This window comes from Wyeomyia smithii, chromosome 3 (genome assembly GCF_029784165.1).
Source record: "Wyeomyia smithii strain HCP4-BCI-WySm-NY-G18 chromosome 3, ASM2978416v1, whole genome shotgun sequence".
Classification (NCBI taxonomy): Eukaryota; Metazoa; Arthropoda; class Insecta; order Diptera; family Culicidae; genus Wyeomyia; species Wyeomyia smithii.
The window spans coordinates 268,073,314-268,100,113 of record NC_073696.1 but is presented as its reverse complement, the minus strand read 5'-3'; the positions used below and the strand labels follow the sequence as shown (position 1 = coordinate 268,100,113).

The 26,800-nt window shown below is 41.3% G+C and overlaps 2 protein-coding genes across 2 annotated transcripts in view; both read left to right on the top strand.

Moving 5' to 3' along the window:
• The first annotated feature begins 3,465 nt into the window (after nt 1-3,465).
• On the top strand, nt 3,466-5,699 carry LOC129729277 (uncharacterized). Its single transcript, XM_055687789.1, has 4 exons — nt 3,466-3,541; nt 3,653-3,812; nt 3,855-4,005; nt 4,236-5,699. The coding sequence occupies exons 1-4, from the start codon at nt 3,466-3,468 to the stop codon at nt 5,697-5,699; spliced, it is 1,851 nt and encodes a 616-aa protein (XP_055543764.1).
• Nucleotides 5,700-5,704: 5 nt separating this feature from the next.
• Nucleotides 5,705-26,800, top strand: part of LOC129729276 (uncharacterized) — a 35,743-nt gene continuing 14,647 nt past the window's right edge. Inside the window, exons 1-2 of the mRNA XM_055687788.1 lie at nt 5,705-6,463; nt 20,198-20,320. Coding sequence (XP_055543763.1) covers nt 5,705-6,463; nt 20,198-20,320 — 882 coding nt within the window. The remainder of the gene's footprint in view (nt 6,464-20,197; nt 20,321-26,800) is intronic.

Here is a 26,800-nt window from a genome sequence, read left to right as displayed (position 1 = left end):
GTTAGCCTCGACTTCGAACCAATCTGTTTACCCAGTCGGCGGGTCGTTGACTTCTCCTGCAGGTCAACAATCCCACGCTGCTGCGGGAATAATACGTAGGACTTATGGTGATAAGACTGATGGAAGCGAAACTGATTCGTCCATTGGCTCGTCCAGCTCCAGAAGGCAGCATCGCACTCGAACTACTGGAGAAAAAAAAAACCTCGCGTAGGGGACGACGACGACTAGAGAGATGAGAATATTATTTTGTCGTAATGGCTGAGTTCTCCAGTTACAACCTCGCTTCCATAAACATCAACGATATAACGAAGATCGGCGCACTTCGGAACCTCGTACGAACGCTAGAACTTGACATCGTTTTTCTCCAAGAGGTGGAGAACGAGCAACTCTCCCTCCCCGGCTTTAACGTGATTTGTAATGTGGATCATGCAAGGCGGGGAACGGCAATTGCGTTGAAAGACCACATTAACTTCTCACATGTGGAGAAGAGTCTGGATGGCCGCCTCATTGCTCTGCGGGTGCAGTGCAGAATACGACTCTCTGCAATCTATACGCTCCTTCGGGTACAGCTGCCCGTGCGGAAAGGGAGAGCTTCTTCAACGGCACGATCGCTTACTACCTTCGTCACAATACGCAACACGTCATCCTCGCCGGCGACTTCAACGGCGTGCTTCGCTCGAGCGACTCCACAAGTGCTAATACGAGCCCCGCTCTCCAAGCGACCGTACAGCAGCTCCAACTGCACGATATGTGGCTGAAACTGTACCCCGCAACACACGCCCCTACTTACGTCACACACAACGCTGCTTCCAGACTTGATCGCATGTATGTGAGCACTGGCCTATGCGAGCAGTTACGCTGTGCGGCTACGCATGTATGCTCTTTTACAGACCACAAAGCCCTCACAGCACGTATCTGTCTCCCCCACCTCGGCCGTGATCAAGGACGCGGTTTCTGGTCCCTTCGTCCTCACCTCTTGACAATCGAAAACATCAGCGACTTCCAAACCAGATGGCAATTTTGGACCCTGCAACGAAGAAACTTTCCCACCTGGCTGGCGTGGTGGGTATCACACGCAAAGCCAAAAATAAAATCCTTTTTTCCGTTGGAAATCCAGCGAAGCATTTAACTTGTTTAATGCTGAACATCAACGGCTATATGCTCAACTAAGGCTCGCATATGACGGTTACTTCCAAAACCCAAACATGTTGGTAACCATAAGTCGCATAAAAGCGGAAATGCTCACACTACAGCGCCGCTTGTTGCCGGTGAGAACATCTCCACCTTCCAGTTCATTTTCAGATCATCACACAGCTGCAAACGGGGAGTGGGGAACAAATTGTGGGATCCCAACAGATCGAACAACACATGCACCAATACTTCCGGGAGCTTCATGCGCCTGGAGAAACAAGACAGGCAGGAGGGGAAATTTTTGGTACCGACAGAGCAATACTCGAGGACGACGAAGACAACGCTGCCCTGATGACAGAGATCACAGTCGAAGAAATACAAAATGCAATCCGAACGTCGCAAAAGCGAAAATCGCCAGGCATCGATGGGCTGCCGGTAGAATTCTACCTACGGACATTCGACGCCATCTACAGAGAACTCTACTTCGTTATCAATGAAGCTATGACGAATGAGCTACCTTCAGAATTCGCCGATGGTACAATTGTGTCAGTTAAAAAGCGTGGTGGTGATGGGACAGCGAGAGCGTACCGTCCGATAAGCCTGCTCAACGTGGACTACAAGATTCTCGCCCGTGTGATGAAGACCCGATTGGAACACATTCTCCGGACACACCGAGTACTGAGCGACGCGCAGGAGTGTGCAAACACCGACCGTTCCATCTTCCAAGCGACGCTTTCTCTAAAAGATCGCATGGCCCAGCTGATCGCGAGAAAGCAAAGAGGAAAGATGATTTCGTTTGATCTTGATCACGCTTTCGATCGTGTCTCTCATGAGTTCCTGAATCGCACCCTTCTCTCCCTGGGACTGAACCAGGACTTCGTCGGATGGCTCTTTGCATTGCCGTTATCCGTTTTGATGTTGACAGTTGCCTTAACGGTGAGTGTCTTGTCATTTCTCTAATGTATAGATTCGCTAGTGCTGCCTCGTTCTCTCGTCTGCTAGTCAACGGACACTAGTCACAACCGTTTCGAATCGAACGCTCTGTACGACAGGGAGACCCATTGTTGAGGATTGAATAAACAGTCAAATAAATTGAACGTATGCATTCCTTTTGGTGTATAACCGAGTATCACAACTGTGCGAACTGTTATATTGGCACACATCTAGTACGTGAGTATCTACATACTGTCAGATGGTTTTGCTATCCAATCTTTCACTTTTTTCGCAACCTTCAAACGAAGCAGTCGCATAGCAGAAACAGTAACACACATTTTATGGTCCTTCGAACCGGATCGTCTATCGAAGAGGTAAATTTATTTTCACGATAACCAAATTTAGGAACGAAGCTTCCAATTGGTAGGCAGCACTGAGCACCTTCCAGCAATTTTTAACGCCAGGGTTAATTGAGCAAAGAGAACGACACGTGGGTCGTATTGAAGTGCCGTGCTGGATATTGTTTTCAACGCACGGGTTGGACTCATCGGAAATGACACGTGGGTCGTTTTTTCTGCTATACTTATCGATTTTTAGGTTATACTTTCGCAGCGCCTGGGCTGAAAATCGGCGAATTCTGATTCAGTTCGTACAACTGAAACGACGCAAGGGTCGTATCGTTGTATTTTCCTACCATTGTTCACCACCGCCAGGGTTATTATATAACTCGGGCAAGTTTGAGCTTTAGACACAGAAAGCTATCAGAAGAAATAATTTTAAAGTCGATTAGTCATAAGGTTTAGAGAAATGAATGACATCTGGGTCATAAAAAAAAATGGGTCCAACACGTGGGTTGGACAAAAAACGGAATCGGCTCAAAATTGAGGTTAGCCCTGTGCGAATCAGTAACGGCACCATTGCTGTAACATATTTTGCAATATGGTGGACGAATCGAAAAACACAAAGCTATAAAATAGACAACAAGGAAAAAATGAATCAATCGCGCAATACACTACATTTAGCATTTCGTCGACTTTCTCTTTCACTAGATCATGGAAAATTCCGGAGACACGCTGGCTGCTGGGGGTAGTGGAAAACACATCGAACAAGAGATTGTTCAGGAACAACCGACGTATGCCATTATTCAGTCTGAGCTGGAAAGAGCAGTGATTCAGCGAAATCATGCGGCATCGCGCATAACGCAGATTATCGAAACAGTGGCAATTTTTTAAAATGAGATCGCCCTTCTGGCAACCAGGAGGGACATGTTGAAGGACTGTTACAAGACGTATGACCAAGCTCAAAGCAATCTCGAACAATGGATGCCGGAGAAGGCAGAAAAGCGGAGGTTGAGGTTAAATATCTTACAGGTCTGGCGACGTTTGATAAGCTGATCCAGATATGAGACCGGCAGCTACTAGTACTTTCAGCAGAGATTCGGTACGTCTTCCATTAGTGGACTTGCCGACCTTCAGCGGTACTGGAGAAAATTGGTTGGAATGGATCGACAAATTCAATTCATTGATTCACCGAAGAAATTCACTGCCTACGATACAAAAGTTCTAGTATTTGAAACTATCGTTAAAAGGAGCTGCACTGGGTCTTATCGATTTGCTACCGACTACCGAGACCAACTACAGTATTGCGTACGATCTTTTGGTTGACCGATATAATAATCCAAAGTTGCTCATCCAACAGCACACTCGCGAGCTTTTTGAGCTGAAGGCGGTGGCCTTTGAAGCAGCAGTGTAATTACGCGAATTATTTGACTCAGCACGGAAACATTTAAGGTGCTTGAAGATTTTGGAGCAACCTGTGGATGCGTGGGACGCCATATTAGTACATCTAATGGCGAATAAGTTGGACTCAGCTACCAGGAGGGAATGGGAATCAGCAGCTTCCGGAGCGAAACCACCCACTTACGAACAGTTGGAAAAATTTGTAAATGACAGATACCAAGTTCTAGACGCTATGCCTTCGCTATTGCCATAACCGGAGCAATACCGACACACGACGTGAACATAAACGATTGGGATTTAAACGATGTAAACCTGGCTGATCCTGAATTTCATTTAAGTCGTCCTGTTGATATGCTTTTGGGAGTTTCAGTTCTGTTTGACATACTACGAAACGGAAACATACAAATAAGTGAGCAATTACCGTTCATACAGAATACTGCGCTAGGGTGGATAGTTGGAGGTAAAGTAGCACGCGTAAACACTGGCAATGACGTGAACTGGTTTCTGAATGAGAGAACAGTTAACCTTTCAATTAGAGAATTGACAGAGGAAGAAATTCTTTGCGAGGAACTGTTTGTTAATACAACCAGACGAAGTGAGGATGGCAGATTCGTGTTGAGACTACCGACAAAGACAAATATCGAACAGCTCGGAGAATCCAGGAGCTTAGCTTTAGATAGGCTGCTCAAGCTAGAAAAACGATTCGAGAAAAACATTAAATTAAGAACTGATTATACACTCTTCATGAAGGACTATCTAACATCCGGGCACATGGAAAAAATTGAAGAAGACGACATAGACAATGATAAACCTATGTTTTACTTGCCTCATCACGCTGTACTTAAACCTGAGAGCAAGACTACTAAATTGAGAACTGTTTTTAACGCATCTGCCAGTACATCAACCGGACTATCGTTGAACGACGTTTTGCTGAGCGGACCAACAATCCAACAAGAACTTTTCAGCATTCTTCTAAGGTTCCGAAGTCATCGTTACGCACTGACAGGAGATGTAAAACAAATGTTTAGGCAAATGTTGATTCACGTAGATGATCGGCAATTGCTGCTAATATTGTGGCGATTCTCACAAGAAGAAGCAGTCAACACCTATCGCTTAAATACTGTCACATATGGAACTTGCTCGGCACCATTTGCAGCGACTCGGTGCTTACAACAATTGGCGATCGAGAACGAGGAACGGTATCCAGAAGCCTCTAATGTAATTAAAACGGACTTCTACATGGACGACGTATTGACAGGACATGATGACCCGGAAAGGTTGATTCAAACAAAGAACGAGATGAGCACGATTCTGAAGAGTGCAGGTTTTGAGCTACATAAATGGAAAGCTAACGATCCTTCAATAGTACCTGACGATGGGAGCACTTCAATAGTGAAAATTCTGGGAATGCTTTGGGATACAAGAGCTGATATGTTTGGATTTCGAGCAGACATAAATATGAGCGCAAGAACCACAAAACGAAACGTATTGTCAGAGGTGCAAAAAATTTTCGATCCTCTAGGGATTCTAAGTCCGATCGTTCTTCATGGCAAATTAACAATGCAAGACATTTGGTCGGTAAAGCTAGAATGGGATCAAGAACTTCCAGAACAAATTAAGAATCAATGGAAATGGTTCTGTAAGCAGGTGGAAGAAATTAACAGAATCTCTATTCCTAGATACGTACACAGCAAAGGTTGCTTAGTAGAACTTCACGGATTCGCAGACGCAGCCAAACGTGCTTATGGTGCGGTTATTTACGTAAGAACGGCCAATGAAGAAGGTATCAATGTCAGGCTGTTGTGCTCAAAATCCCGAATCGCACCAAGCAGTAAAAAGACGAACACAGAAGATACAACCATCCCATGGAGCTACGAGCGGCAACTTTGCTGGTAGAACACATGGCTAAAGCCAAGGAAGCACTTGCGATCGAAGTACACGGGATCTATTACTGGACTGACTCGATGGTCACATTAGATTGGATATCCAATCCGACAAAGAAAAGGCCAACCTTCATCAGCAATCGCGTTAGGAAGATAAATGATATGTCACCAATCGAAAACTGGAATCACGTCGGGTCAAAGGAGAACCCAGCAGATCTTATATCCCGGGGAACGTCTACACAAAAGCTAGCGGAAAGCACGATTTGGTGGAAGGGCCCTGCATTCCTCGAAGGACGCGATCGCACGTGGACTCAAAGGCCATCAAGAGTCATGATCACACAAGAGCAACAACAAGTAGACTCTCGTTGCGAAGTAAACTACTTATTACTGGATCGTTATTCGAAATTAGAAAAGTTGCAGAGAGTTGTAGCATACTGTCTGCGTTTCAAACGAAACTGTCACATACAGCAAATTGAAAGAGAAACAGGGCCACTTACGTTGAAGGAGCTAGATGATGCTCAGTTGTGCATTGTTCGAATGGCACAAACTATATACTTTGCAACCGAGATTCAACTGTTAAAGAAAAATAAATCGTTGCCCAGTTCTAGCACCCTCATAACTCTTCAACCATTCTTAGATGATCGTCAGGTTCTTCGCGTCGAAGGACGCATTCAGGCGGCCGGTGTGGAATTTAACCAGCAGCACCCAATTATTTTGTCATCGAAATGCAAGTTAGCATATTTGTTGGCCGTTTATTATCATTTGGAAAATCTACATGTAGGAGCACAAGGTCTACTTTATGCGATGAGATTGAAATATTGGCCTATTCATGGTCGCAATTTAACTCGTAGAGTGGTACACGAATGTTTAAAATGCTACCGCAACAATCCAAAACCGCTTAATCAAGTTATGGGACAGCTTCCTAGTGAACGAGTGAATCCAGGCAGACCATTTCAGACATGTGGGATTGACTTCGGTGGACCATTCAACGCCAAGAAAGTATTTGTGCGGACTCAAAAAACATACGGGGTATACTTTGCACTATTTATTTGCCTAAGAACTCGAGCAGTTCATATAGAACTAGTAACAGGGCTATCAACATCCGATTTCATAGCAGCTTTAAGAAGGTTTGCTGGTCAAAGGGGTTGGAGTAGAACTATCTATTGCGACAACGCTACTAATTTTGTGGGCTCCAGAAACGAGATTAAGACATTAAATGAGAATTTCAATTACAAGGTCGCGCCAGACATCCAGGAGTTTTGCAAGGGAAAAGGAGTCGAGTGGAAATTTATACCTCCTCGATCACCTGCTTTTGGCGGAATATGGGAAGCAGGAGTCAAAGGTGTTAAGCATCATATGCGTAGGGTACTTGGATCTACAATACCCACATATGAGGAAATATTGACTTTATTCAAACAAATAGAGGGTTGTTTGAACTCAAGACCAATTTCACCCATGTCATCTGATCCCAGCGAGCCAAACCCCTTAACACCTGGACATTTTATAACTGGAGGGCCAATAAATGCTATGCCAGAGAGGGACTATTCTCAAAACTATTCAAATCGGTTAACGAGATATGAACAAATACAGAAAAACTTACATGTGTTTTGGGAACGATGGAGACTCGAGTATCTGAACAACCTGCAACAAAGCTCAAAAGAAATGTCTCGTAAGGAACCCGATCTGCTAATCGGTCAGTTGTGCCTAATCAAAGAGGATAACTTACCGCCGTGTACATGGATCACAGGACGTGTAATTCAAGTTCACCCAGGACCGGATGGACGTGTCAGGGTGGCAACACTTTTGACTTCAAGAGGTGAAATCAAAAGATCGCTTGCAAAGTTATGTTTATTACCCTTTGAAGGAAACACTGGTGTAGGGGCGGGAGTATGTTGAGGATTGAATAAACAGTCAAATAAATTGAACGTATGCATTCCTTTTGGTGTATAACCGAGTATCACAACTGTGCGAACTGTTATATTGGCACACATCTAGTACGTGAGTATCTACATACTGTCAGATGGTTTTGCTATCCAATCTTTCACTTTTTTCGCAACCTTCAAACGAAGCAGTCGCATAGCAGAGACAGTAACACACACCCATTGTCGATGCTGTTGTTTGTTCTCTATCTGCATCCACTACTCACGCGCTTGGAGCGTGTCTGTGGTGGAGACTTGTGCGTTGCTTACGCTGATGACGTCACGGTGATCGCTACATCCACACGGAATCGCTATATCAGCTGTTCGATAATTTCGAGATCGTATCCGGAGCAAAGTTAAATCGGCAGAAAACGGTGGCAATCGATATTAGATTGATCAATGGGAACCCACTGACGGTACCGGGTCTGCAGACAAATGACACCGTGAAAGTGCTGGGGTAATCTTCACAAACTCAGTGCGAAGCATGGTGAAACTAAACTGGTATGCTTTAGTATCCAGAGTATCGCAACTATTATGGTTGCATAGCATGCGGACCCTTAACCTGCAGCAGAAAGTAATCTTGCTGAACACTTTCATCACGTCAAAGGTGTGGTATCTTTCGTCTGTGATTCCACCACAATGTGCACACACAGCAAAGTTGACAGCGAAATGGGGACGTTTCTATTTTGCGGACTGCCAGCACGAGTTCCAATGCACCAGTTGGCGCGTAACAGAAAACAGAGTGGATTAAAACTGCAACTTCCGGCGATCAAATGCAAAGCGCTACTGATCAATCGCCACCTAAAAGAGATCGAATCCCTTCCCTATTATAATTCCCTTCTAATCCAAAATACCCTTCCTCCGGCGGACCTGCCGTGTCTCCAAATCCTCGCCCAACAGATTCCTTTGCTTCCACAGCAGATCCAACAAAATCCCTCTAGCGATCAAATGCATCGCTACTACTTGGATCAAACCGAAATACCAAGAGTTAAACAAAATCGACCCAACATGAACTGGAGGAGAATATGGGGGAATATTTCTTCAAGCAGACTATCCTCTCACTACCTTAGCGACCTCTACATGCTGGTCAACGAAAAAACGGAACATCGCCGCCTGATGCCTGTAATCGGTCGGGCCAACGGTCCAAATTGTCAGCACTGCACGATAGGCATCGAAGATATCCAACACAAATTCTTCGAGTGCACTCGAGTGACTGCTGCGTGGGCGTACGTGCAACGAAGAATGACGACATTGCTAGAAGGATGGTATAGACCATCTTTCGACGATCTACTGCGACCAGTTTTGGAAAACATTTCAGTAACTGTAAAAAATTAAAATTTTAAAAACTTTTGTAAAATACATCAACTTTATTAATTCAAACGTTAATAACAGAATCGATGTAGGAGAATTGGAATTCACGCTGAGTTTGGATAACTAATTGTTTTAAAATATTTGATGAATATTTTTAAACCAAGATAAATAAACCATATTTCACATAAAAAAAAATTAGCACGAAACCGACTCCTCTTTCTGCTTTCACGCCGCCGCTTTAGTGGATGTGGTACCTAAATGAAGTGTCCGCAATAGGATCTACTGCCCGGAATTCGCGTTCTCTCGATTTCGGCTACCGCACCTCTTGGATAGCTGCAACCTCCACATTCACCTTCCGCAGCTCTCTAGCCAGGATACTTGCACGTGCCGGTTCGAGTAGAGTCTTTACATTCCAAGTACCGAGTTTCCAATAATCGTTGTCCTTTTTCGTTCGCCTAGGTCCATGCCGATTATTTCGTTCCGTATTTATATCTGGATTGTTCGTAGTATTTAATATTCGGTATGCTGCCTTACTAGGGCAGCGAAACCTAGTCTCGCGACGGGACTGCCGTCTTTGATGTAGCTGGCAAGACACCGCGTTTCATGATTCAGCCGCCCGCTCCGGATCAGACGCTGTTGTACGACTCCCCTAACATGGGGAAACAGCCGCGTACGTTCCCACTTCCCAGTCAGTATACGACCAAAGTTTCCACCGGGGTTGGTTACCCGATCTCCGCTAAGGTTGTGTGTATCCCGGTCGGCACCACGTTAAAGTTGGGATAGGAGTTGCTGGACAGTTGAATGACCACAATAGGATCTCAAGTGACACGTGTCCAACCATTAGCAAACCAATAGATACCTTTCAAAACGCATAAATATCGGTTTGCGTCTAAAAGATTTGTTGATACTCAACAGCCCCAGCGGTCTTTCTAATCCTTGAAAATGATTTAATAAAAATCGAAACGTCGAAATATTTGTGGCGGTGCTTGGCACTCCTCTACTCCCTTACTACGACATGGAGGCACTATTGTCGCATTTTAATGACGACGAAGTTATTTTTTGGTTGAAGCTCCGTACTCAAATCCGTTTTGATGTTCATGTTACAAAGAGCCCTTGCAATCGATTCACTAAATGGCAACAAGTCTAGAAGAAATTCCAGACCGTATGGAAGCGAAGGCATCTGGAATATTCGGCAACTTTACAGCCTATCAAGTTGAGAATGGGTCAACTCGTTTCTTCCTATGGACGATAGATCGCTACCTATTGTATGGTTGACAGCAAGGATTGAGAAGTTACATCCAGAAACCGATGGAATTACACGGGTTCGCACCGCAAAAGGCAGTTAGAGTCGTCCTGTTAGCAAAATTTGCCTACTGCCAATTGCACCAAAACAAATCAATGATTCGAGAGTAAGCGGGCAAATGACCCGTTGACCAGCCTATCTCGCAGCTTCAAACGGCAGACAAGTTGCAAATCACTGCCCGAATCACTCCAGTCTATCATAACTTGTTTATTCTGTTCATTTCCAATGAGATATCTAAAAGTTGCAACTCCCAAAAGATTCCCAAACGTACAGGCAGGAGGAACCAAATTTGTTGTACCCAGTCCAGCTCCCTTTATAGTCAGCAAAAAGCGAAAAAAAAAAACAACCAACGAAAAATCATCCATGCATGATCATGTACTCAGTTTCGGGGGATTTCAGCGTCAGCTTACCGCTGACCATCCTTTTCACTTACAATTTTTTGTTTTGTTTTATTTTTCATACTGGGAACGGTCAGTTGCAATCACAAATGGGACGGCAAATGGATCGAAAACTGTTTCTTTTTCAATTTTCCCCATCGGATTTGTTTATCTTTATTTGAATACTTACCCTCTCCCCTCTTTCTCACTTGCAGAGGGCTGCAAGTTGGCAGTCAAACTTTGCCCCCGCTCTGTACAAAATGGAAAAAAATCACTGGACCTGCAAATGGGATATGATTGGAATAGACATGGGTCTGCCCTGCAATCCGACGCCGGCTTCGAATAAAATAGCCCCCGGTTGGGCTATGCAAGGGCGGTCGAACGATTTATGGCCAGATTTTGGTCGGATAGTGGAACAAATGAGTTCGTTCTTTTCTTTTCGTTTCATCTTTTTTCCATACAGGAATATTTTGCTTAATAACGAATGTTGCTGTCTATCAAAAAGCTCTGTTGGTCTAACGATTTGCTCTAATGATGCGAACGATATGGGGTATGAAACAATTTAGAGACTGGCAAACAGCGCATTTCAATTGCGAAATTATCAACGGACAAGACTGGATTCAATTTCGAATGTGCTCGGATGAAAGTGTCCACCAATGTTTATGTGAAAATTATCAACCCGCAGAGGCTTTTCCCGGCAGCCGGCAAACTGTTTTCAAAGCATTTGCTCCATTAGGAAGTTCTAGTGTAACAGGCTTTCTAAAACATAGAGCCGCACTTCATTCCAGGTGCACGTACTTCAATTAGAATGCTCTTAGCGAAGCCATGTTCGATGTAATTGTAACCGAGATGAAAGTTTCGATTCCATTCAGCTTAGTTCATTCGATGGCCGTTCATTCATTCGGAATGGATTTACGGGTACTGCGGTGCGAATAGTTTTGTAGTAGCTAATTCGTGTTCGGTTCGCGTCGATTGGACATTATTGGATAGCACCTGTAGTAATGCAGATCCCATTTGAATGGACTGGGCGAATGTTTGCGCCGATATAATGCAGTTCGCGATGCCTGAAAGCTTTCAGCTATTCATTGATTAATTAAAACCGATCGATTGGAAAAAGCGAATCGAATGGATTCGTAGCTTGATGGTGTAAATTATGCAGAAATGTGACCCCGAGGGGATGTGCGAATTACTGAATGCAGCTTTGATTAGGCCTTATGACGGCTTCATCTTAATTACACGCGAATATAGGTGAGATACCAATGTAACGTGTTCAATTGGAATGCGCTGCATTTTTAGTAGCTTTAATTGTTTGATTCGTTTTAGTTCGAATTCCTATGCTATATATTGGATGCATGCCATTTTCTTGCTTAAGGGGTTATATACCTTTTTAGTTTTAAAAAAACCGGAAAAAAAATTATTACATTATCTTCCAACACAACATCTTGAAAACATTTCCACAAATTTTCATAAAGATCTGAGCAATAGGAAGAAAGTTAGAGCGATTTGCAACGCGCCTCGCCACGGCCGCATAAGCTAAACTTGAAACTTTACACGCGATTATCTCGGAATAGTTTTTTCCGGAAAATGACTTTGCCGTGATCCTGATTGCGGGAATACTACTGAACCGATTTCCTTCATCTTTTTTTTAAATCTTCGTTACAAAATTCGCCGGTCCTTGAACGACCGCTTTTTGCCACATACAGTTACATTTTGCCGCAAAAAAAAATTTAATGCAACTTTTTGCGCTCAAAACGTGCATTTTTTGGGAAAAACGTTCCCGTTTGCGCTGAAAACAAAAAACTCATAAAAGCGATCGTTCAAGGACCCGGCACACTTCTAAACTAAATAAAATAATATGAGTTTTTTGATTTCGGTTGATCCGCTGACTCTCTATCAGGATCACCGCAAGCCTCTGCAAAAAAATAGCGTTTCGGAGAAACGGCCATTACTCCAGTAATAATTGGTATATCTCAAAATCAAACGTATTTTCTTGTTGTTGATAAACTGTACTTTCAGAAAAATACCACTTTGATGCAATGAAAATGGTGCTAGGCACTTAAACATAAATTCAAACTTCTCTCGTTTTTCTCGACCAGAAAGGTATATAACCCCTTAACAAAACTCGAAACATCATTCCGAGTTGTGCTCACGTCGTGTTCGGTCGCAATTTCATTTCGATCTCGATAGTGCCGACCAGTTAATCGCCTTCAAGGTCACCGTGCATTGTATTGCGTGTGCACTGCTGCTCGTTGCCGTCGTCTATTGAAGACAAAGGAACGCATCATCGCCTATTGGTACCGTACGCCACAGACTGTACGTTGTGTCGCTACTAGGAAACTCCCCATCGGCTTAAGCAGTATCCGGAGGGCAAAGCTGGTATTGGGGCTGTATTTTTCCGGCCGAAAGTGAAAGCATTAAACACAATGCAAATATGTAAAGATCTGGCACGGTTTACAGCCGTGACTGAAATTACCAAAGTGCGCCCGAATAAGCTGCGTGTTTTGGTGTCCGACCTCAAGCAAGCAAACGAGATTGCTGCTTGTGAGCTCTTCACGCGGGAGTACCACGTGTACATTCCAGCTCGCGTAGTTGAGATTGACGGCGTGGCTTGGGGTTCCCTTCTAATGATAACCGTTCCTCTTTGATCTATAACCTCTGCGACGACTTCGACATGACAATATTAAACAACGGGGATATGACACGCGTTTCGAAACCTCCAGCGCGCCCCAGTGCTTTGGATTTATCTTTATGTTCAACATCGCTACGGTTGGATTGCATATGGAAGGTAGTCCTTGATCCCCACGGTAGCGATCATTTGCCTATTCAAATTTCAATTGATAATGGTTCAACTCGCACGCGATCAGTTGATATTCCGTATGACCTCACACGGAATATCGATTGGAAATTATACGAGGAAATGATATCAGAAGCTGTCGAGTCGATTCAACATCACCCACCACTTGAAGAATACAACCCCCTCGCGGGCTTGATTCTCGACGCCGCGTTGCAAGCCCAAACGAAGAAATATCCCGGCGTGATGATCAAAGAACGGCCTCCCACTCCGTGGTGGGACAACGAGTGCTCCGATGTCTACACGGAAAAATCCGACGCGTTTAAGGCCTTCTTTTGGGTGAAAGGTCAACCCGACGACTTTAAGCGGTATTTGGAGCTTGAGACCAAGTTCAAAAGCTTGGTCCGAGCAAAGAAACGTGGATATTGGCGTCGGTTCGTAAACGAAACGTCGAGGGAGACATCGATGAGCACTCTTTGGAACACAGCCCGAAGAATGCGAAATCGTATAACGGTCAACGAAAGCGAGGAGTCTTCAAGTCGGTGGATATTTGATTTTGCCAGGGAAGAATGTCCGGACTCTGTTCCTGCGCAAAACTTTGTTCGCGATACTCCGGGCCACGACGCGATAAAATCACCTTTTACGATGGCAGAACTTTCAGTTGCCCTCCTGTCCTGTAAAAATAATGCGCCTGGGTTAGATAGAATCAAATTCAACTTGTTGAAGAATCCACCCGGCAATGCCAAGAGGCGCTTGTTGAACTTGTTCAATAAGTTCCTGGAGCAAAACATTGTACCGCAGGATTGGAGGCAAGTGGAGGTGATCGCCATCCAAAAACCAAGGAAACCAGCTTCTGATCACAACTCTTATAGGCCGATTGCAATGCTATCCTGTATCCGGAAATTGATGGAGAAAATGATACTCCGTCGTTTAGACCAGTGGGTCGAATCAAATGGTCTACTATCAGATACTCAATTTGGCTTCCGCCGTGCCAAAGGAACGAATGACTGTCTTGCGTTGCTTTCTACAGATATTCAGCTAGCCTATGCTCGCAAAGAACAAATGGCATCTGTGTTCTTGGACATTAAGGGGGCTTTTGATTCCGTTTCTATTGACATTCTTTCGGGCAAACTTCACCGACAAGGATTTTCACCAATTTTGAACAATTTTTTGCATAATTTGTTGTCTGAAAAGCATATGCATTTTACGCATGGCGATTTGGCAACTTTTCGTATTATTCTTCCCCAGGGCTCATGCTTAAGCCCCCTTCTTTACAATTTTTATGTGAATGACATTGACGCATGTCTGGCAAATTTATGCACGATAAGACAACTTGCAGACGACAGCGTGGTCTCTGTTACAAGAGCCAAAGCTGCCGATTTGCAAGGACCATTGCAAGATACCTTGGACAATTTGTCTGCTTGGGCTTTACAGCTAGGTATCGAATTCTCTCCGGAGAAGACTGAGACAGTAGTTTTTTCTAGGAAGCGTGAGCCTGCTCAGCTCCACTTACAGTTGGGTGAAACGATTTTTCAGGTTATGGTACACAAATATCTTGGTGTCTGGTTCGATTCGAAAGGCACCTGGGGATGTCACGTTCGCTATTTGATGAAAAAATGTCAACAAAGAGTGAATTTTCTCCGGACAATTACTGGATCATGGTGGGGCGCCCACCCAGGAGACCTCATAAGGCTTTACCAAACAACGATATTGTCGGTGCTTGAGTACGGGTGTTTCTGCTTCCGCTCCGCTGCAAACACCCATTTAATCAAGCTGGAACGATTGCAGTATCGCTGTTTACGTATTGCCTTAGGTTGCATGCATTCGACCCATACGATGAGTTTGGAAGTTTTGGCGGGCGTTCTCCCATTAAAAGACCGCTTTTGGAATCTGACTACTCGTATTCTCATCAAATGTGAGGTTTTGAACCCCTTGGTAATTTAAAATTTCGATAGGCTAGTTGAACTTAATTCTCAAACCCGTTTCATGACTGTGTATTTCAATCACATGTCTCAAAGTATAAATCCTTCCTCATACACCTCCAATCGTGTCAACTTATTAGATACTTCTGTTTCTATTGTGTTTTTTGATACATCCATGATGGAAGAAACTCGTGGAATCCCGGATCATTTACGCGTGCAGTAGATCCCTAAAATACTTTATAACAAATATAAAAACATCAACTGCGACAATGCGTTTTATACCGATGGAGCACTTCTCAACGGGTCCACTGGCTTCGGTATCTTCAACAATAATTTTACCGCCTCCTACAAGCTCGATAATCCTGCTTCTGTTTACGTCGCAGAATTGGCTGCAATTCAGTATACCTTAGGGATTATTGAAACAATGCCCACGGACCATTACTTCATCTTTACGGACAGTCTCAGTTCTATTGAGGCTCTCCGATCGGTGAAAGATGCAAGGCACTCTCCGTATTTCCTGGGGAAAATACGGGAACATCTGAGTGCTTTATCCGAAAAATCTTCTCAGATTACCTTAGTGTGGGTCCCTTCTCATTGTTCCATTCTGGGCAATGAGAAAGCGGATACTTTGGCTAAGGTGGGCGCAACAAACTGTGATATTTACAACAGACCAATTGCCTACAATGAATTTTTAAAATTTCCACGTCAGAATACACTTGTCAACTGGCAGGCCTCGTGGGATAAGGGAGAACTGGGAAGTGGCTACACAGCATCATCCCCAAGGTTTCCACCAAACCTTGGTTTCGAGGATTGGATGTAGGACGAGATTTCATTCGCATGATGTCTCGGATTATGTCCAACCACTACGGGCTAGATGCACATCTCTTGCGTATTGGGCTGGCGAGCAGTAATCATTGCGTTTGTGGATTGGGGTATCAAGACATTGAACACGTGGTTTGGGTGTGTGCTGAATTCTGCGGCGCCAGATCTCTACTTTTGGATACCCTCAGGGCCCGAGGAATACAGCCCTATGTTCCAGTTCGTGATATTCTCGCTCAGCGAAACTTGCCATACATGCTACATGTTTATAGCTACTTGAAGAGCATCAAGGTGCCAATTTAACAGCGAAACAAAAAAAAAAACATGTTAGTATTAGTATTAGATATAGTTTCAGCTCGTAGTCGGCAGCGAGGGTAAAGAATTTGCCTTTAGCTTATAAGATATTTTAGACCATAAGGCATTAGATTTAATTGGCTCCGTAAAACATTAATTTGTATTGTGCCGTGTCAAATAAATGTCAAATAAAAAAAAAACTCGAAACTTATGTTTTTGTTATTTTTGTTTACAAATGTTCTTTACTGATTGACTAAGTAATTTTAACGTTAGATCGAGTCTTCAATACTGGGTCATATTTTCAACAAAAAACTCATATAATTTTTATTTTACTTTTATATTACTTACATATATTTCATGTCCATGAAACATTTTCAAATTAAAACAGTATTGGACACGAGAAAGTTTTTGTCGCATAAAGTTTTTATCTCGAGAGTGCCCCATTTGAATCGTTCAAAAAGTTTTAGGAAATTTATTCTATCGTCGAGTTTTTTATCGAGTTTTAGTCTATCGAAAATTTTATTTGAAAAATGAACTGAGATGACCTATCTCTTTTAAATAAGTGTTTTGTTTTCAAACGAAGTTTTTCTTAGTGATCTCAAATTTAATCTTTCGAATATTTTTAGATAATTTTGAAATAATTCAGATGATTCGCTAGAAGACATCCATTCTCTATCTCTTGTTATTAGCAAGATATAACATGTTCAAAAAAAACAGCTTTTTCCAATGTTTCTTAGAGCAGATAAGTTTCCTAAAAAAAAATATGCTCGGTTTAGTAAAGCATGCACACCCCCAAAGTTTAACTGAATTCTGAGAGGTTGCTTTGTCATATATGTGATATATGTCGAAAAAGTTAGAAATGACAAAAATATTATAATGTCATAAATGTCATGAGTGTCATAAATGTCATGAATGTCATAAATGTCATAAATGAAAACTCCAAGGGCGTTTAGATCCTCCGCGAGAAACGTTGTTGTCTCGATTTCGTAAAGAACTACCGGTCTTATCAGGGTTTTGTACAGCGTCACCTTAATGCGTCGACGCACTCGATTCGATCGAAGTGAAGAGTAGGCACGAGACCCTCACGGGCGATGTTAAAAAGCAAACAGGAAAGTTCATCACCTATTCTCACCCTCTGCGCGATTCAAAGGGTCTCGAAAGTATCCCCGAAACACGCACGTAGCACATCACTTACGCCATGGTGGCCTTGTTAGTCCAGTCAGTTTATCCGGAAATCCGCTGTCGTGCATGATCTGTCATAACTGTTCTCGATCGACTGTATCATAAGCCGCCGTAAATTCGATGAAGTTGTGATGTGTGGGCACGTGGTACTCACGACATTTCTGTGAGATATAATGTCAAAAATCCGTCAATCGTCCGATTCATTACAATAATTTCTTTTGAATATCGTAAAGTTTATGAACCATCAAAGCAACTTTAACGAAACGCCGCTTGAAAAAAAAAACCTCAAAATCACTAATTAGGATCAAATTTTACAAAAGCTTATCTAGCTGTGGTGCATTTTAATCAACACCTTTCAAGAGGTAGCTAAATGCTTGGATTCACCATGCCGTGTCTTTTTTTTTTTCAACCTAGAGCAGAAATCTGCATTGAATACGAGTGAAAGATGAGACAAGAGGACCGAGAAGGTGACGAGAATGCGCTAGTTGAATAAACTATGAAGGCGGACCTTTTCGCCCCGTCTATGATGTTGGATGCTTAGGTCTGGAATCTGTCACCAGCAGCAGCAATTTTATAATTAGCACATTTTCACCTGGACAACGATGTTTGCTGTAGCCTTCCGACACGACCGAGACGTAGGACAAGTGGATCCGCCTAAGTGGCTTTTGCATGCAAAATACTAGCCCCTTTAATTTCTGCTCCTCTTCCTGTTCCCGGATGGCACGGGTGTTGTCAGGAAAAGTGGAAAGTCGCCGGAGGCAGAAAGGACATGACATCGTCGTTCTAGCATAAGATAAGGACTTTTCAACACTTTTGTGCATGGCTATTGTAATTCATATGTGAACAAGGGAACCATAAGATCTGATGGTGAAATATTCAACAGTGAACACAATAAAAAGTGTACCCAAGAGGGCTACTCACTTGGGAGAATACAGGTTTTATCTTACAGTGAGCTCTAATTGATACATCGAAAAATACATTATCGATTTACTACATCACAATCGGTTGTTGGTTTTGAACCATTCAGCCGAAACTCTTAACAAAACCCCGTTAACAGTCCCATAACGTGGAGCACACGTACGAGTGGATTATTATGCGGAATTTTATCCAATCAATCAGAACAAGCACAATTCGATTCAGGTTTTTCAGACAACCCCCCGAGGGGCGCGTTTTATCGTTTGTTGGTCCAGAACCGTGCACATGAAACAACATTCGGCCGATGCTGGGTATTAACGGGGGAGGAGGACGAACAGCAAATGCAAAAGTCATGTTTCGATAATATAATTTCTCCCGAGAATTTTACACAGATACAGACGAGTGCGCGCATGGTGTATCTGATCAATTTGCTGACGGTAAAAACGGTTGTTTTAGGCGGCTTCATGTTGATCCGTAAGTGCACTGTTGAGAAACTGGTGTTTATCTGGCGAAATGAGTGAATAATTACCAAGCAACAGAGTTGCAAAATCTGAAATCTGGCGGGTTAAGCCTAGGTAAATGAGGCTTCGAGTAGTGTAACTAGAGCTGGTTTTACGTCATGCTTACCTCATTGATCGTTGTTACCTATCTAAATCTTTTCTGTTTCAAAAAGGGGTTATTGTTTCAACCACCGCTTTTAGACCATCGCACGGTGATGTCACGCACCTGAGTTTGACAGCTACTGGTAACTTTTTTTACCTTCGGGTGATGCAGTTTTGTTCTCAATTATAGCAGATCATTTTAATTGTGATCAAAATGCCCTTTAAATGTTATGCCACTAACTATACATAAGTTGACCAACATTTCCACAACAGCAGCAAAAAGCATAAAATCCGAAACGCAAACAAAGTTACCACTAGCTGTCAGAAAAGTGAGGTTGTAGAGATGCGGTGAGATAATCTATTCCTGTAGTTCTATGCAGAGCTTTAAAAAATCCTTTTTTAAAAAGACGCTTGAACGTTTTCTCGTTCAGTGACATGCTTTCCTTTTTGTGCGATCCTTCGCTCATTTTCAACTTGTATCTGCAGCATGTTCAATTTCAAAGAACGGTTTAAAGCAGAACGAATATGGAACGAGCTGCGTGCAACCTTTGCTTCCGCAAAAGGACCGCCGCTTTGTCTTTCATGTCCGTCATACCGGCATCCACATACCATTTTTCGTTTGCGTTCATGATCGTCCGAAAAAACAGTCGATCAGTCTTCAACATTCACGAATATGCAACGGGCTGCATGCGTTGTTTCCGCAAAAGGAGCACGGCCTCGGTATTCAAGGCCGTTCGGGAAACTTCGTACAATGTTCTGTCTGCATTACCATTCCGTTTTTCGTTTATGTTCATGATCGACCGAAAAAACAGTCAATCAGTCTAAAGCATTCTTACGTTTGAGGCGTAGCGAGAGAATTCCGAAATGATGCTTAACATTCGCGTTGTTGTCAGAAATACGATTTGTGGTTGGAACAAGTTTTAAATATATATATTTTTAATAAATCGCTCGCAACTTTTGTATCCGTTGTTTTTTCATAGAGTGAAAGTGGTACATGCTACATGGCCGTCGTATCCAAATACAATTACGTTTTAATACAAAATTCCAATTCTTTTGATCGTCTCGTTTTGTTACAGGGTCTGCACTGCATTAGTGCACTTGAATCTATGAAATTCAAAAATCAAAATAAGTTATCGGAGTATATTGATAAACAGCATTTAAAGAAAAATCACCATTCGTGCTCGCAACAACGCAATAAGGTAGGTATATACCGTAAAACGGGGTAACATTGATTAGTTTTTTCACTTTTTCGCGAGTACACTGGGGACTGTTTTTACGCCGTATTTTTATACGCGACTTTTTTCACGCGATTTTTTACAATAACGCGGATTATTTTTACGCGGTTTTTTTGACATAACGCGGATTACACTGTGCTACAAATGAAAAAAAAATGCAAGAACTTCTGAAGTGACCTAGTGTAGGTTATAGGTCTTGTTGAGTGTAACATACTATTTATCACATATAGGTAAAATTTAAAAAAAATATGAATCATCTTATTTTATTAATTATAAATCATCTTATTTATTTTAGAACTATTCATCACATATAGGTAAACTCTTTAAACATATTTATGTATATCAAAATTTCTATTTTTCGCCTTTCCAAAATTTGGGGTTTTTTGAAAAACTTCAAGTAAACGCGCAGGTAACACTTGACTAAAACTATAACCCACACTAAATCACATCAAAAGTTTTTGCTTTTTTTATCATTTGTAGCGATAGAAACCAAAAATACTGGTTTTCTAAAATAATATGTAACTAAGCCAAATACCAACCGATTTTCACAAAACTACTTTCATTTGATTCGAAAGTAAATATACTTTCAAAATTTTAGTACAATTGTGGTATGTTTCTTAAAAAAATAGACGGCAAATTTCAAATTAAGTCGAAAAACTGCGTTGAAAAATCTAAAAACTTATATTTAAACTCAAATAACTCAACATGTTTTATTGATATTAGTAAAAACAAGTATATATTTTGAAAGCTCTATTTGTCCCCTTTTTAAAACTGTTTAAATATTAAAAATCGGTTGATAAATGACTGAGTTAAAAAATATTATATGCGCTGAGGTCCAAAAAACTGTATTTTGACCCTAACTTCAGAATTTGAGGGTGTTTGTAAAATTTCTAGTATGGGCGAATGTTATACTCAACAAGATCTACAACCTACACTAGATCACTCAAGAAGTTCTAATTCTCTGTAGCACAGTGACGATTATTTTTACGCGAAATAAGTTTAGTATAAGTAAATGCAATAAAGTAAAAATCAATCGTATGGTTCATGACAATAAGATATTCTGTTTTATTAATCTAAATAATGCATATTTTTAATATATTTGCTGTTATTATCAAAAAAACAGGCAATTTCCGTTGATTCGGGGAGAAGAAACAAAAATACATTAATAATTTTACAACGATACGAGTCAGGGTCGTTGCGATTTACTTCCGTTTAAGAAACGAAAGCTTAAACATGTTGCAAAATTATTATAAAAAAGTTATTGTCATGTTCTTCAATGAATTTTCATTTTAGAAGCACTAAAACTTATTTTGTGTGTTTCGTTACCATTTTTATATCATTTTTCAAGTTTATACTTACTTACGTGCCATTATTTTTAATCGGATCTTATTATTGAATGGAGTTTTTTCAAGTGATTTTCTAAAATTACGCGGTTTTTTATACGCGGACCGCGTAACCAACCGCGTAAAAAAAGTAAAAGTAAGTCTGCAATCGTTGCAGAAAACGTATGTTGATCATATATGCAAGGCCTTTCCAAACACGGCGTAGGCCAGGATGATGTCTTGGTTAGAGCATAAAACTGGACTTTCTTAACATATATAAATTAATTAACTGTAAATGTAATAAATTTCCATAAATTTTTTCCTAGTTGATTGAGAAAATTAGATAACGGATCTGGAAAACGTGTCAATGAATACGTAATGTTTAATATTCGACTAGTATAAAGTGTTTTTTTGGCACTTACTGAGAGTAGGAAATATAACGATCAAATTGATTTTAAAATTTGGTTATCAAAACAATAAAAAATTTCAAACAATGCAATATTGTTCAGATCTCGAATGACACAAGACTAAGATGTTTTACTCAAATTTAGCAAAAGTAATCACGGGGCAGTTTTATTTCAACTATTCATGAGAAGAGTAAAACTGATCAATGTTACCCCGCTGATCAATGATACCCCGTTTTACAGTACAAAATATTGATTAGAAAATATGATTTCTTTTACACCTTCAAAGGCCATCCACCTCAGATGCATAGCACACAATTAGGAAATAGCAAATCACATGTGTTAATTGCCGCGCAAGCGACCGAAAATTATTTCATTCTTAACTTCCCGCCTTCGGTGCCGTCTTCGCTGTCCCGCAACTCAGCGAAGCTGTTGAAATGGTACCAACTGCCCTATTCACTTTGTGCCTTGAACGTATACATAATGAAAGATTGAACGAAATAAACGAGCGCTGCTATAGCGAAGGACCGCCACCTAGGAACTAAAAAAATGTTCAATTCCACTTTGACTGCTCTTTCTCCGGGCGATCGCTGTACTATGCCGAGCAGACAAGTTGACTGCGGAAGGCGATCGCATTCGTGTTTTAACAGTCAACTTGCGATCCTTTACAAAGCACTGGTTCTATGATGTAAACCAGCGGATCTCAACCTTTTTTTGTTCGCGTACCCCTTGACGATATTTTTCATATCGATTGTACCCCCTGGCTTAGAATGTTTTCGCAGAGCCGGAGAGAGTAGTGGCAGATCATGTTGTGGTAGTCTTGTTTAGGTTTCAAATTGAACTATGGTTTGTTTGATTGCTACAGTCATGTTTTAAGAGCAAGATTGAAAAACAAATGAAGTATTTTAGAAAAAAATGGCTTTGTCCGCCATTGCTGATTTTTCTTTCGTGTACCCCCTGAAGGCCTTCGAGTACCCCCAGGGGTACGCGTACCCCAGGTTGAGAACCGCTGATGTAAACAAATAAACTTGGCTACTATGATTTCGTATATTATTACCGTAATGGGTTATAGACCATTTTACGAGACGTTTCTGCACTCAATTCATGAATGAAACTTTGACAGAAAACTCGGAACCGCTGACATAACGCACGTAGAAGCAGCATCAATATCAGCAGGATCCGTGACACCTGTCAGTTCGAAAAATGGTCTATAGTTACCTACCAAAGGTGCGATTCAAGATGACAACTCAAAGGTGCGGGATCATAGCAATAAAAGATATTTATACTCAAATCATTGTAAACAGCAACGAATGGTTGTGTTCGGATAGGAACGTTGAAGTCAAATTTTCACAGCAGTGTTTTTGTAGCACAGGTCAAACTAGAGTTACAATTTATTCAAGTTATTTTAAACAAAGATTCAGTTAAAATTAATTATTTGTATCATTTCTGGTTGCAGTTATTTTTTTTTTTACTCTACTATTTATGGTTGGTAAATATTCCAACAAGCGTTGTTGGCCAAGTCCTGGGACCTCTTGCAGGCGTCTCGCAGGGCTTCGGCAGCATTGACGGAACGATCTACTCTCTGATCAGCTACCGTTACTGTTCCTCTGAGAAAACGGTTCGGGGTAATCGCTTCTCCATTGGCTGAGGCATGTACGTCAACGGTCGAGAGTTGATCATGTCTTCAGTCTCCGCTAAGCAATTCATCCGTAAGGGATCGCCCATCGTCCAACGCTTCCATGCTCTCCTTCACCGACCGCATCATTCGCTCCCATATTCCACGCATGTCCGGCGTTGCTGGCGGATTAAAAAACCACGCTGTCATTGCACAGTTAAGAGCTTCTGCACATTCGTTGTAAACATACTTGTCTATTCTCCTCAGAGAATCACCAGTCTGTAGGTGAATTTTTTGCACTGCCACACCAACTACTCTCCCACTAGAGAGCAAATCGACGCACTTGTTTAAAGAGAACGGCGAACCGTGTGACTCTGGCAAAATGAAAAAAAAAATCGAGGCTAAAGAAACTATTTTTGCGGTGTTTTTGGATCTAGAACGCACTTTTGAAACAATTTCTAGGCCCTTATTGTTACAAACATTGGAGCGCTTTGGTATCGTAGGGACAGCATACAAATGGTTCGAAAGCTATTTGTGTGCTAGAACTCAGAAGACTCGTTTTAATGATTCTGAATTGGATTCCATTGCTAATACACTTGCTGTACCGCAAGGAAGTGTTTTAGGGCCCATTTTGTTCATTATTTGTATTGATGACATGAAGCGAGTTCTACGGTTTTGCGATATCAATTTATTTGCTGATGATACTGTTCTGTTCATTGCGGCTAAGAATCCTAACGACGTTGTGGCACTTTTGAATCAAGATCTTAAACTAATTTGAACTATACTAATTGATTATTAGTAAAACTAAGTACAGTGCCTCCACAGTTATGGGTAAGCTACAATTCTGGGTCACTTTTACGCAAATACGTCTATTCTCACGAAACAGAATAATTTTCATTAGCAGTGGTATTTTTTGTAACTTACTTGTAACCTCATTTATACGATTAAAATGATTTAAAGTTGAAAATGTCACTCAAAACTATAATTCTGCTGGGTGCAATAAGTGAAGTGACCCATAATTGTAGTAATGTTACATTGTGCGGTGCACAATTGTGGGTCAGTCCATATTTTGGCAGTTTTTATTACTTTCACATGATAATGCATCAAGACTGAATAAAATAACTTGTTATCAAGCTTTTACAACAGTAAAATAACTTGCGTTATGTATTTTGACGATTTTATAGACTAAATGATTTCGAATGCTAAAAATGACCCATAATTGTGTATTTTGCTATGTAAGTGATATTTTTCTTCCCAACCGATTTACACGCATCAACTGCAGTGAAACTAATTGTTGATCGAAAGTACGCATCAGAACACAGAGATAGATAGTAAAACATTCGTAGTTGATAATTTTTCCGATTTCATATCCATTTTTGAACATTCAGACAACACGTTGACTGACCCATAATTGTAGAGGGACTGTACTTAATCATTGCTTCTGCCAACTCCAGACCAGACGTAAATATTGCAATTGATGGTGAGACGATTGATCGCGTAAACGAAATAAAGTATCTTGGAGTGATTATTGATGACAAATTAATTGTTAAGTCTCACTACTAATGGGTGGTCATTGTAAATGTTTTCTAGATCTTCCAAGCTACTCAGGGAGTCGGATAGAATTAGGTATTTAAAATATTTGTCATCTTTACTTACGAATTTTACAGCGTCAAGAATCGCTTGCAATTCCGCAGTATAAATTGATGTAGTTGATAACAGACGTTTCTGGCTTACATATTCTTCTGAAAACACAGCACATCCTACAGTGGTTTCATTTTTAAAACCATCTGTATAGATGAAGCAGTGATCATAATAAATTTCAGATATTTTTTTGAACTCTTTTTGTAAAATCATAGGCGAATGTTTTTTCGACCAAATGGTCAATGATTTATCAACTCTGATTGGTTTATCGCTCCATGGTGGGTATTTGTGATACGATAGATTTAAAATGTTTGTTAGACGTAGCTGGTATTTATCGTGACACTCTTTAACTCTAATAGCGAAAGATTTGTTAATTTTGTGTGTTTGAGTTTCGTTTTGTCAGTTGATTAACGAGCTGTTTTCGCAGTGGATGACTTTCGATTGATAGTACTTTTGTTGTATATTTCAGTAATTGGAGATCTCTGCGATAGCTCAAAGGTATCATACCAGTTTCAGCAAGGATACTCGCAGTCGGGCTAGTCCTAAACGCTCCGGTAACCAAACGTAATCCCAAATGGTGTACTGGGTCCAGTTGTTTCAATGTTCTCTGTCTTGCAGTTGCATACACTATTGATCCATAATCAATTCTGGACAGTACAAGAGACTTATAAAGGATTATTAATGACTTCCTATCAGAGCCCCAATCTGTGTGGGAATAATTTTCAGCGAATGCGATGCGTTACATTTAAGTTTTTTCAAATGCATGTTTCAACTGAGCTTCCGGTTAAAAATCAATCCTAAAAATCTGTGAGACTCCACTACTTCGATTTGTTGGTTGAAAAGTGTTATGTTCGGGTTTATGTTGCAATTGATGCGTTTACAAAAATGCATTACTTTGGTCTTCGCTGGGGAGAATCCAGTTCTCTAGATTATGCATAGTTGATTGGAGCTTTTTTTTGGATTATAGACCAAGATTTTCCACTCGCGTACGCAACAAAATCATCAGCAAAACCAATACGTTTTACAGTGGGTGGAAACACTTGTTGTATTGAATTAACAGCTGTTAAGAATAAAGTCACACTCAAAACAGACCCTTGAGGGATTCCATTTTCCTGGGTAAATGTTGCTGAGTAATTGGTTCCATTAAGGACACGAAAAATACGATCTTTTAGAAAGTTATCGATAAAATGTAACATATTTCCGCGAACTCCGAGTTCAGAAAGTGTTTCTAAATCCAAAAATATGCACACAAGGTGTTCTTTATTCGAAAACGCTTCTTGTATATCTGATTCAAGGGTTGTTAAATTGTCGGTTGTGCTTCGGTATTTTCGAAAGCCCTATTGATTTTTATCTATGATGTTTTTTGATTCAAGAAACCACAACAGTCTTCGGTTTACGGTAGTTCGGTTCGGTAGTTAAGCGGATTTAATGGGCTTTTGTCAGGTTTTTGGATCGGGATTAT